We start from the raw sequence: 13,260 nt of genomic DNA on the forward strand, positions 1-13,260 counted from the left end.
ATTACAAGAATATTCTTGGTTATTCTTAACTTTATTTGCAAAGTTTGGCATTATTTCATATGCATGCAGTGAACATTACACTAAAATGACTTGAATATATCTCTTAAAGGCTTATTTCACCCAAAAGTGAAGTGTCTGTCATTAATTATTCAGCCTCATGTCGTTCCAAACCTCTAAGACCTTCGTTCATCTTCAGAACACAAATGAAAGATTTGATGGAATCTGAGAGGTTTCTGATCGCACATAGGCAGCAACGTCATTGTGACTTTCAAGGTCCAGAAAGGTAGTAAAGACATCGTTAAAATAGTCCATGTGACTACAGTGGTTCAAATGTAATGTTATGAAGCGACATGAATACTTTTTGTGCGCAAAACCCCCTAAAATGATGACATTATTCAACGATCTCTTCTACGTCAGAACGCCGGCTCACTATTGGCTGACGCTGGTCATGTGAGCAACACGACACATGTGTGTGATGCTGACGCAGCCAATAGCACTGATCACTTAGTAAAGCAGCAGAACACTGTCCTCAACACTAGTGATGATTGACTTGTACATAACTCAAGTCACCTTTATTTCTATATCGCTTTTTTAATTTTTCATCGTCCAGCTCAGTTCTGTTCTCGTATAATGGTGTCAATGCAGGCAGATCAATAATATTGTTGAATATTAAATTAAATGTACATAACTAAACCACACTGACTCAAATGAATTGACATGTCTAACTCTATCTCTGTCTCTGTCTGTCTGTAGCCCAGCGTGTTGATCGTCAGCTATATTGAGTCTGGGAAAGCGGCCGCACAGTTCGGCTTCTATCAGCAGGTGGAGTGGAAACCCGACGACTCCATGATCGCAGTGGCGGTGAGTAAAACACGTCTGTCTCTCGTGTGTGTGTGTGTGCACATTATGATGAGTTTGGTTGTGGTGTCTGTGCAGAACATTGATGATGCGCTCCGCCCCGTCGGTTCGATCTGAGGTTTGGTTTAGTTCCTCCAGGGGAATGAGTTGCTCTTATCTTCACATCAACCTGTTTCTATGGTTTTCTCTGAGCCGTTTGCTTCAGATCGTCTCCAGAAGGTTATTTCTGGCTCTGAATGTGTGTGTGTGTGTGTGTGTGTGTGTGTACATGAACACAACAGAACCTGAGACCAAAACATACTCTCTGTAAACATGTCTGACATGTTCGTATCAAGCTGAGTAAATCATACAGGGCTGCTCTTGTGATGCATTAGCTGAGTGTTCATGTCTGAGTGTGTGTGTGTGTGTTCATGAACGAGTGTGTTTTTTGACTCGCCGGTGAGGTTGGAGTTTGATTGCATGTCAGAAACACAAAATGCATGATCAGAAAGACCCACACGGGGCCAAAGCAGATCAACAGAAAGTCAGAACCACTTGATACGCTACACAGAAGCCGTGTTGAGGGGAACCGTCTGTGTTGTGTAGCGAGAGCTTAGACGTGTTCGGACTGGTAGGTACTCCTGTTTATGGACGCGTTGGGATTGCTTAGTTTGCAAAATAGCAGTGTTTAATGTGGATTTAAAGAATTTTGAATGCAAAATTGGAGTTTTGTGACTTGGACGTGACCCTAAACCAACAAGTTAATTTACAAAATCTGTGGTTTTGCACGTCTCCATCTACTCTTGTATGTGGAGATTGATTGATTTGATGACGACATCACCATGTTTCTTCAACCACAAATGCACTCTGTATCTCCTCTACATTGACAGTTCCTCCAGCGTCGAGTTGAAAACTCGTTAATCTCACCACAAACAGCCCTAGCGAGCCGCCCACAGTGGAGGTATTTTAAGGCATCATGGATGGAGGCTGATCCAAAAGTTAGGCGGCGTAATTATTCCAGTCGCACATCATGTCCTTCACAGAGGAGACGATTGTTTAAATGTTAATGTGAGTTTTTGTGCAGTCGAGCGTCCGTCACTTGTGGAGGGACGGCGTACAGTGAACAAAACAAACTGTCGATTCTCTTTTGTTAAGCTGCATAATTGCTGTCATTCTGCTCTATTAATGCAGACAGACAGACCGAGATGAGGAGAGACAGCTCGACGTTCGTCTCTTTAAATGCCACACAAAAGACTGAACGCGCACTCGCGTCTGTCAGTCACATTCACTGCTGTTCCCTCTGTTGATGACACTATACAGTTATACAGTTAGATACTCCTTCCATTGATCATCACATCATCCTCTAAAGTCTACAAGCCCTCTCTCAAACTGGGTTTAGTTCACTTCAGAATTATCCTTAAAATATCCTGATAATTTACTCATCATTCATTACGTCATCCAAGATGTTCATGTCTGGTTTTTGAGGAAAACATTCCAGGATTTTTCTCCACATAGTGGAAAATTTCCTCAATATAGAAAATGTCATATATACACTACCGTTCAAAAGTTTGGGGTCAGTAAGATTTTTTAATGTTTTTAAAAGAAGTCTCTTCTGCTCACCAATGCTGCATTTATTTGATAAAAAACAATTTAAAAATAAATTGAATTAAATATTATGACAATTTAAAATGACTGTTTTCTATGTAAATATATAGTAAAGTGTAATTTATTCCTGTGATCAAAGCTGAATTTCCAGCATCATTACTCCAGTCTTCAGTGTCACATGATCCTTCACAAATCATTCTGATATGATGATTTGATGCTCAAGAAACATTCATTATTATTATCAATGTTGAAGACTGTTGTGTACACATTTTTTTCCCCAAAATTCTTTGATGAATAGAAAGTTCAAAAGAACAGCATTTATTTAAAATAGAATATTTTCTAACATAATAAATGTCTTTACTGTCACTTTTGATCAGTTTAACTCATCCTTGATGAATAAAAGTATTGATTTATTTTATTTCTTTCCCCCAAAAATAAAATTAAAATCCTTACTGACCCCAAACTTCTGAACGGTAGTGTTTAATGTTACAAAAGCTTTGGATTTCAGATAAATGCTGTTCTTTTGAACTTTCTATTCATCAAAGAATTGTGAAAAATTGTACACAACTGTTTTCAACATTGATAATAATAATGAATGTTTCTTGAGCATCAGATCCTCATATCAGAATGATTTGTGAAGGATCATGTGACACTGGAGTAATGATGCTGAACATTCAGCTTTGATCACAGGAATAAATTACACTTTACTATATATTCACATAGAAAACAGCTGATTTACATTGGAATAATATTTCACAATATTACTGTTTTTGTTTGTATTTTTAATCAAACGCAGCCTTGGAGAGCAGAAGAGACTTCTTTTAAAAACATTAAAAATTTTCGGTAGTGTGTGTATATATATATATATATATATATATATATATATATATATATATATATATATATATATATATATATATATATATATATATATATATATATATATATATATATATATTGCAGCATCAAAGTCTCGACACGATCCCAGCCGAGGAATAAGGGTCTTATCTAGAAATATATATCTAAACTTTTTAATCACAAATGCTCGTCTTGCACGTCCACGACTTCACGCATTACATAATCCCGTTGGAAAGGTCAGGCGGTAACCAGACGTAGGTGGAAAATGTAGAGCGAAAAACTCCATCTTCTTTTCTCCTCCAACTTAAAAATTGTCCGAAATTGTTGTTTTACCTTTTATTTATGTATTTTTTTGTAAAGGGCGTTTGACTCAGTCTTTGCTCGTTGGCTTTGTAAACACTGGGTCTGTTCTTCCGCCTACGTCACGCTTGACCTTTCAACATGATTACGTAATGTGTGTCGCATCACAGCTAGTGCAAGACCAGCATTTGTGGTTAAAAAGTATCTAAATGTTTATTTTTGTTATAAAATGTCGGCTGGTTTGTCTAGATAAGACTCTTATTCCACGGCTGGATCGTGTCGAGACTTTGAAGCTGCACTGAAACTCACATTTGGACCTTCAACCCGTTGGACCCCATTGAAGTCACTATATGGAGAAAATTCTGGAACGTTTCCCTCAAAAACCTTCATTTGTTTTCGACTGAAGAAAGAAAGACATGAATATCTCAGATGACGTGGGGGTCAATAAATTATCAGGAAATTAATTCTGAAGTGAACTACTCCTTTAAGGAGGCGTTTATTGAATTATATGTTTTTAAATCGGCACACTCATATAAAATAGATGTTTTTAGACATTGTTTTGCTATTTTTTCAGCATCTTCCACCATGAGTTTAAAGAAGCCGTGTCTTTAGTTTGTGTCCTGAGTAGAGCTGCATTATTAATCATTAAAAGATCGAGATCTTGATTCAAACACCAAAAGATCTCATTCGTAAATGACAACGATTCTACTGTGTGCGTTTGCACTGCTGCCGAGCCAGAGAAAGCATCTATCAGATTTAAATATTATAATTAAATTTTAAATGTAATAAAAAAATATGATCATATATCGATATTAAACAGGCTTTTCAACCACACAGTATCGTTATTTGTGTGATATAAAAATATATTCTAATGATCACAGAAGCACTGGGATAAAAGATTATAGGTCTGATATCAACACTGATGTCCACAGATGCGACCAAAATAGACAATCATCTTTTGAAAGTAACTTGATGCTTCAAATAAAGATTGTGTCATAGTTACACCAGTAGGAGACTGTTACAAACTGTATTTGTTATTGAATCATTCGTTCAAGAGATTTGTTAAAAAAAAACGCTGAAGCAAGTGAAGTATTTATGAGTGAGTGAATGATTCAATGACAAATACAGTTTTTAACAGTCTCCTACTGGTGTAACTATGACACAATCTTTATTTGAAGCATCAAGTTACTTTCAAAAGATGATTGTCTATTTTGGTCATTTTTAAAAAATAATCATTCCAATTAATTAAACATTTTTTAATTGACTGCAGCAATTAACATTTTGTCAGAACCTCTTGGGAAAAAACATATTTTGTTTAGTTGTCTAATCAGAATTGTTGTTCTTGTTTTTCTTGTTGCTCGTTGTCGTCGTCGTTGTTGCTCTTGTTGCTCGCTGTTCTTGTTCTTGTTGCTCTTGTTGTTGTTGTTCTTGTAGCTCGCTGTTGTTGTTCTTGTTGCTCTTATTGCTGTTGTTGTTGCTCTTGTTCTTATTGCTGTTGTTGTTGTTTTCGTTGTTGTTGCTGCTCGCTGTTGTTGCTCTTGTTGCTCTTATTGCTGTTGTTGTTGTTGTTGCTCTTGTTGTTGTTGCTCGCTGTTGTTGTTCTTGTTGCTCGTTGTTGTTTTTTGTTGCTCTTGTTGTTCTTGTTGTTCTTGTTGTTGTTGTTCTTGTTGCTCTTGTTGTTCTTGTTGCTCTTGTTGTTGTTGCTCTTGTTGCTCGTTGTTGTTGTTGCTCTTATTGCTGTTGTTGTTGTTGCTCTTGTTGCTGTTCTTGTTGCTCTGGTTGTTGTTGCTGTTGTTGTTGCTCTTGTTGCTCGTTGTTGCTCTTGTTGCTCTTGTTGTTGCTCTTGTTGTTGTTCTTGTTGTTGTTCTTGTTGCTCTTGTTGTTGTTCTTGTTGCTGTTGCTGTTGTTGTTGCTGTTGTTGTTGTTGCTCTTGTTGCTCTTGTTGTTGCTCTTGTTGCTCGTTGTTGCTCTTGTTGCTCGTTGTTGCTCTTGTTGTTGTTCTTGTTGTTGTTGTTGTTCTTGTTGCTCTGGTTGTTGTTCTTGTTGTTGCTCTTGTTGCTCGTTGTTGCTCTTGTTGCTCGTTGTTGCTCTTGTTGTTGTTCTTGTTGCTCTTGTTGTTGTTGCTCTTGTTGCTGTTCTTGTTGCTCTTGTTGTTGTTGCTCTTGTTGCTCGTTGTTGTTGTTGCTCTTATTGCTGTTGTTGTTGTTGTTGTTGCTCTTGTTGCTGTTCTTGTTGCTCTGGTTGTTGTTGCTGTTGTTGTTGCTCTTGTTGCTCGTTGTTGCTCTTGTTGCTCTTGTTGTTGCTCTTGTTGTTGTTCTTGTTGTTGTTCTTGTTGCTCTTGTTGCTCTTGTTGTTGTTCTTGTTGCTGTTGCTGTTGTTGTTGCTGTTGTTGTTGTTGCTCTTGTTGCTCTTGTTGTTGCTCTTGTTGCTCGTTGTTGCTCTTGTTGCTCGTTGTTGCTCTTGTTGTTGTTCTTGTTGTTGTTGTTGTTCTTGTTGCTCTGGTTGTTGTTCTTGTTGTTGCTCTTGTTGCTCGTTGTTGCTCTTGTTGCTCGTTGTTGCTCTTGTTGTTGTTCTTGTTGCTCTTGTTGTTGTTGCTCTTGTTGCTGTTCTTGTTGCTCTTGTTGTTGTTGCTCTTGTTGCTCGTTGTTGTTGTTGCTCTTATTGCTGTTGTTGTTGTTGTTGTTGCTCTTGTTGCTGTTCTTGTTGCTCTGGTTGTTGTTGCTGTTGTTGTTGCTCTTGTTGCTCGTTGTTGCTCTTGTTGCTCTTGTTGTTGCTCTTGTTGTTGTTCTTGTTGTTGTTCTTGTTGCTCTTGTTGCTCTTGTTGTTGTTCTTGTTGCTGTTGCTGTTGTTGTTGCTGTTGTTGTTGTTGCTCTTGTTGCTCTTGTTGTTGCTCTTGTTGCTCGTTGTTGCTCTTGTTGCTCGTTGTTGCTCTTGTTGTTGTTCTTGTTGTTGTTGTTGTTCTTGTTGCTCTGGTTGTTGTTCTTGTTGTTGCTCTTGTTGCTCTTGTTGTTCTTGTTGTTGTTGTTGTTGTTCTTGTTGCTCTGGTTGTTGTTCTTGTTGTTGCTCTTGTTGCTCTTGTTGTTGTTCTTGTTGCTCTTGTTGTTGTTCTTGTTGCTCTGGTTGTTCGTTGTTGTTGTTGCTCTTATTGCTGTTGTTGTTGTTGTTGTTGTTCTTGTTGCTCTTGTTGTTGTTCTTGTTGCTCGTTGTTGTTGCTCTTGTTGCTCGTTGTTGTTGTTCTTGTTGTTCTTGTTGTTCTTGTTGTTGTTGTTCTTGTTGCTCGTTGTTGCTCTTGTTGCTCGTTGTTGCTCTTGTTGCTCGTTGTTGCTCTTGTTGCTCGTTGTTGTTGTTGCTCTTGTTGTTCTTGTTGCTCTTGTTGCTCTTGTTGTTGTTCTTGTTGTTCGTTGTTGTTGTTGCTCTTGTTGCTCGTTGTTGTTGCTCTTGTTGTTCTTGTTGCTCTTGTTGCTCTTGTTGTTGTTCTTGTTGTTCGTTGTTGTTGTTGCTCTTGTTGCTCGTTGTTGTTGTTGCTCTTGTTGCTCGTTGTTGTTGTTGTTGTCCTCACATGGGTCTGGTTCTGTCGGATCGTATCAGAAGCGTCACGTGTGTGTGTGTGTGTGTGTGTGTGTGTGTGTTCAGACACCAGAGCTGTGTGTTTCCACTGCCTGACGTCACAGCGGTGCAGAATTACAGCTCAACCTCAGGCTTCATTTCACCGTTCTTCCGTGTCTGAATAAACATTGACTGTTTAGTCGTGATAGCGCTGGTTTTGGGTCATCAGCATTACCTGACGCAGGAAACCACAGATAATGGCTGGTTATTTTCCTCATGCAGTTTTAGCTGATAGTGTTTGACTCTCCATCCTCCAGGTTCGTTTACACGAGTCACAGATTATGACATTGACATGGATAAGGTGGTTTATCTCAGGTCACACCGAAATGTCACACATCCCTTCACAATACAGCTTCATCAGACTAGACATTTTAATATTCATTGTGCATTAATATGATATCAGGTGAACTGCTGATAAATGCAGTTTAAAAGACATTTTTAACCCTGTGATTGTGTTGCATGTGTTTGCTGTTTATGGGCTTAACACTGATTTTGTTATTCAGTGGAGTAAATACTTTAGAATATTCCAGATGAATCCAAAGAGAAGTGCTGCATTTCTGCCAGGACCACGTCTCTCTTTACTGTTTATACTGTAACTGAGAGCCCAGAGGATCATGGGATATCTGGGTTTACCGATTGATTCAGAGAATCTGTTTTTCCATTTGAGTTTTTCCCTCGTCAAGAACATGTTCCAGATCACATTACACCCGATATCAAAAGATAAAGAAAGAAATTGTTTAAGGAAATGCTCATTTCCAGTTTATTACATTTAATCACATTTTCATAAAGAATCCTCTTCACTGCACCCAAATTAAATCAAATGATAAAGAATCTAGAACATAAGTCAATGTAATGATTTTCATTACATTACTGCAAATAATTTATTATTATGATGATAATAAATTAGTAGTAGTAATAATAATAATAAGAAGAAGAAGAAGAAATTTTTATCATAATTTGAAATAATAATAATAATAATGATTTATTATTATTATTATTATTATTATTATTATTATTTTATTGTCGCATGTTTATTTGTCATTGTGTGTGTGTGTGTGTGTGTGTATGTAACTTTTATCATGTATCAATAATATATATAAATTTTTTCATTTAAAATAGAGATCAAAATAGACAACTAAACAAAATAACATTTACACAAGATTCTGACGATGTTAATTGTGCAGTTTGTTTTAAAAATATTGAATTCATTAGAAATGATTTTGTTTTAAATCGGTTGAATGAATGATTCAAGTTTATATTTAAACTCCCTGAAAACAAAACCGGGTTCACAAACTGTCTAAATATCTTCACCATGGGTCATTTCTGTATATAATAAAGATTATAAACTATAATTGCATCCTAGTAAGATATAAGTCAAACATTTAAACCACTTTAAAGTTTTGTTGTTTGTTGTTTTTCTCTACATTTGTATAATTGGATATTTGAGTAAGTTGAAACCCGATACCTGCATTTAAAAGTGTAATTCAGCATTTTCTGAATGACATTCTCCGTCTGAATCAGTGTGAAGTTGCAGATTAAATGGTACAAATGTTTTCTTTAAACTCCCAGATCTGATCTGCTGACACACACACACACACACACACACACACACACACGTACACACACACACACACACACACACACACGCACGCGCACGCGCGCGCACGCGCACGCACACACACGCACGCGCACGCACGCGCACGCACACACACACACACACACACACACACACACACACACACACACACACACACACACACACACACACACACACACACACACACACACACACACACACACACACACACACGTACACGTACACACACACACGCACACACACACACACACGTACACACACACACACACACACACACACACACACACACACGTACACACACACGTACACACACACACACACACACACACACACACACACACACACACACACACACACACACACACACACACACACGCACACACACACACACACGCACACACACACACACACGCACACACACACACACACGCACACACACAGACACACACACACACAGACACAGCGTAACCCTCCAGACGATACACTTTTGTGCTGTAATCTGTCAGTGGTGTCTCTCAGAACACCCAGTGCACACGTTTAAAGTGCAGAGATAACAGCGGGTCGGTTTGGGATGTTTAGTCTGGAGAACAGATCTCTGAAACACCAGACGCCTCCATACAGCCTGTGAGCTTTCCACGCGCTCATCACAGCGGCTAATCGATGGAGCATCATGGGTAATATTGGCAGGCGCTTATTGGCATCGCTGTTTCCGAAGCGTTCCCAGGAGTTCAGTGATTGGCTGGAGCTTCGGCCCCAGATACAGACCTGTGTGGGCAGAAAGTGATAAAACCTTCATGAATATTTCCCACAATCCTGCAGAGATGAAGCAGGAAATAAGTAGTTCTAGTACATGTGTATCCGTGCTGATTTTGGGCTCCTTTAGAGTTCAGTAACTTCACAGCAGAATTTAATCTGATGAGTTTGGTTGTGGTGTCTGTGCAGAACATTGATGATGCGCTCCGTCCCGTCGGTTCGATCTGAGGTTTGGTTTAGTTCCTCCAGGGGAATGAGTTGCTCTTATCTTCACATCAACCTGTTTCTATGGTTTTCTCTGAGCCGTTTGCTTCAGATCGTCTCCAGAAGGTTATTTCTGGCTCTGAATGTGTGTGTGTGTGTGTGTGTGTGTACATCAACACAACCTGAGACCCAAACATACTCGACACGCGCATGTGATTCTGAAACATGTCTGACATGTTCGTATCAAGCTGATTAAATCATACGGGGCTGCTCTTGTAATGCGTTAGCTGAGTGTTCGTGTCTGAGTGTGTGTGTGTTCCTGAACAAGTGTGTTTGATTGCATGTAGGACTGCGCAGTTATGACAAATCATAATTATCGATTATTCCCTTGAAATTGCGATTATTAATTACAATTTACACAGTTGAGACTTTGTTTCATATCAAAAGTAAGCTGGTCTGTCAGTGCGTTGTCAGTGCGTTGTCAGTGCGTTGTCAGTGCGTTGTCAGTGCGTTGTCAGTGCGTTGTCAGCTGTGTTGGGGGTAACGAGTTACAAAGTAATGGATTACAGTAACGATATTACTTTTTTGGGTAACGAAGTAAAGTAACGCATTACACTAAAAATATCGGTAACTACACTACTTTACTAGACTTTAGGAACGCGCTTTCCTGCGTTACCCAAGCCGTGTTTGCCTGCGTGTAAAGCTCTGATCTGTTTAAGTGGTGCGTGCATGCCTGTGTGTGTGTGTGTGTGTGTGTGTGTGTGTGTGTGTGTGCTTCTCTGGGCACAGTTGTCATAGAGATCGATTTGAGTGACGTAGCTGCTGGTGCGAAGGGGAGCGGGAGATGGAGACGGAGACGGGGTTTCGGCCAGTGGCGATATTCACATTACTTTCAGTTTATTGCTCGAAAGGACAAAAATATTCGCGTGAAATGCTCTCTATGCCCAGGCAGCAAGTACTGGCCATCGGGACTACCGGGAGATTCCCAGTGGGCTGACGTGCCTTTTGGGCCGACATCTCATACTTTTTTTCTTTTTCTGTTTTTTGTCTTAACGGACCATAAAACTCGTACATCGGCGGCCCATTCGTTTTGCTACATTGGCGGAGCTGGGTTAAGTGTGTGCCGGTGTAATGCATTAGTTAAAAAAAGTCTGCGTCAGTTTGTTTTTCCTGATAAGTTAGCTGACCGGCCCATGAAACACCTTGGCCCATTGGATCTTTTCTTGATTGACACACTGGGCTGGTCCAATCACATCTTTAAACGCCTCCCCCTTTGGGCTTTGAGTGAGCGTGCAGCAGTGTCAGTGTGTATCTGTCAAAATAGTCTGAGAGATGGAGACGAAACGCAAGGATTGTGCAGAGAAATAGCGTGAAAAATAGACACAGGCCCTTCAAGCAGACGCTGTAAACTGTGTCAAAATGTTTTCTGCAGCAGCATGACCTTCATATATATTATAATGTTCTTTCATATGGTTTTACATGCCATTTTGTATAGGCTACATTTATAAACACTATGCGGACAGGCTAAGTGATGATAGGGCTATGATGTTTTAAAGTAATAAGTAGTGAAGTTACTTTTCAAATGCAGTAACTAGTAAAGTAATCTCATTACAATTTACAGAAGTAACTAGTAACTAATTACTTTTTTTGAGTAACTACCCCAACACTGGTTGTCAGTGCGTTGTCAGTGCGTTGTCAGTGCGTTGTCAGTGCGTTGTCAGTGCGTTGTCAGTGCGTTGTCAGTGCGTTGTCAGTGTCGTCTCTGCTCCGCGATGCGTGAGAACATTACGTGTGGCTTGTCGGACATAGCAACAGTAACTAAAGAGGGCGGGTCTTTGCGAACGATCAATCGAGGAGGAAGTCAGAAACACACAGCGGTTTGATGAGTGCAGATCTAGTGTGTGCTTCTGAAATCTGAGGGTTTATTCTCACCACATCAACAGACCTGAGAAACGCTGACTCCAGTGATTTCACTTGTGTTTCGACGCTTTCATCTTCCTGTCTTTATGCAAATGTGCTGTTCGGGGACTTCCTAAAAATCACAAACGAATTATTTAATTATTTAAACATTTTTCAGTATTTCATTTTTTATTTGTTTACTGTGGATGCTGCTTTATTTGATAAAATCTCCATTTTAGTTTAACTCAAGATTTTTAGCACTGTGGTTTTATTGTTTTTATTATTTTAAAGTAATAAAGTATTTATATACCATAGTTTTATGGCTGATTTTATATCAGTATAAAATAACGTATACTAATACTAATGTGAATAGAGTAATTTAACATGTTTGCACGAGATTCTCAGTGTAAAATATTTGTGTTTAGCCGTTTTATTCCATTTCAGCAGGATTACAGAATAGTTTACACCTAAAGGGGCGGCTCACACTGCGGCAAGCATGATTTGAGGGGAAAAATCTAATAGTAATTTTTCAGATAAAAAATATTATAAAAATATTCCAGGTTTGTTTGTAGAGCTGCACAATTTAGCCATTTCTTGTCTCACACACACACACACACACACACACACACACACACACAAATGTTTTTTTGTTGTAAATACTCAATTGTTTTATTTTACTGTGGAAATTCTTTTTTCTCACATTTTTATGTCAAAAATATCCCTATATAGATTTTTTTTTTTTTTACCATGAAATAAAATAGAGTATTTAATTTTAACATTAACATAAGAATAATTTTACAACTTTACAACTGTAAAATTATAATGCTAATATTTGTGGCTGTCTTGATTTCTTCATTCTTAAGGGTTAAACCATTAAACTCTCATTTTGTCTGAAATGTCCGTTTTTTGTTTGTTTTTTTCCATATAATGATGTGCGATGTTGTTGTTTGCTTCCCAACATGTCTTGCTTGGTCCCTTCAGTCCATCTCTCGCTGTTTTCCATGTTCCTGCAGTAACTATATCAGCTATAAACTGTGTGGTTTTCTTACCCGTTTCACATGCGTTCAACCAGTCAACACACACTTACATCACTGGTAGTTCATGTTGTTCTGGGTCAGACCCGACTCTGAAGTAGGAGCCAATTTAGTTCCCAAAAGCCGTTCCTGGAACTAAAATAATTCCCAGTTCCAAAGCAGGTCCTTCCGCATTAGTGACAGGAACTATGAAAAGGTTCATCCAGTGCAAAAGCCCCTTTTATGTCAGAATAACTGTGTAGGAATTACACCTACACCCGCAATGTTCTCACCTCATTATCACACACACACACACACACTGATGTTCGTTACGTGAAGACGCCTCTGGTGAAGATGGTGTGTTCACCAGAACAGAACTATCATCATTTTCATCTTATCTGAAGGAAATGTGAGTGATCTTTCTCTGCGGTGGTGTTTTTTTTAATGCATTTCTTACCATGACTGGAGACTCTTCTTTCTTAGTCTTTATTTTCTGCAGTCAGAGTTCCTGCGCCGCTTGGAAACGATCCATTATCCCGTGTGTAGTGTGTACGTTACGGATCAAGTCCGGTTCACTCCTGTAATCAT

At 38.9% G+C, this 13,260-nt stretch overlaps 1 protein-coding gene across 1 annotated transcript in view; it reads left to right on the forward strand.

Annotated features, from left to right (window-relative positions):
* ric1 (RIC1 homolog, RAB6A GEF complex partner 1) overlaps positions 1-13,260 on the forward strand; it is a 69,269-nt gene that overhangs the window by 13,473 nt on the left and 42,536 nt on the right. The window contains exon 2 of the mRNA XM_082140112.1: positions 754-861. Within this exon, the coding sequence (XP_081996238.1) occupies positions 754-861 (108 nt within the window). The remainder of the gene's footprint in view (positions 1-753; positions 862-13,260) is intronic.

This window comes from Leuciscus leuciscus (genome assembly GCF_965113295.1).
Source record: "Leuciscus leuciscus genome assembly, chromosome: 16".
NCBI classification, from domain to species: Eukaryota; Metazoa; Chordata; class Actinopteri; order Cypriniformes; family Leuciscidae; genus Leuciscus; species Leuciscus leuciscus.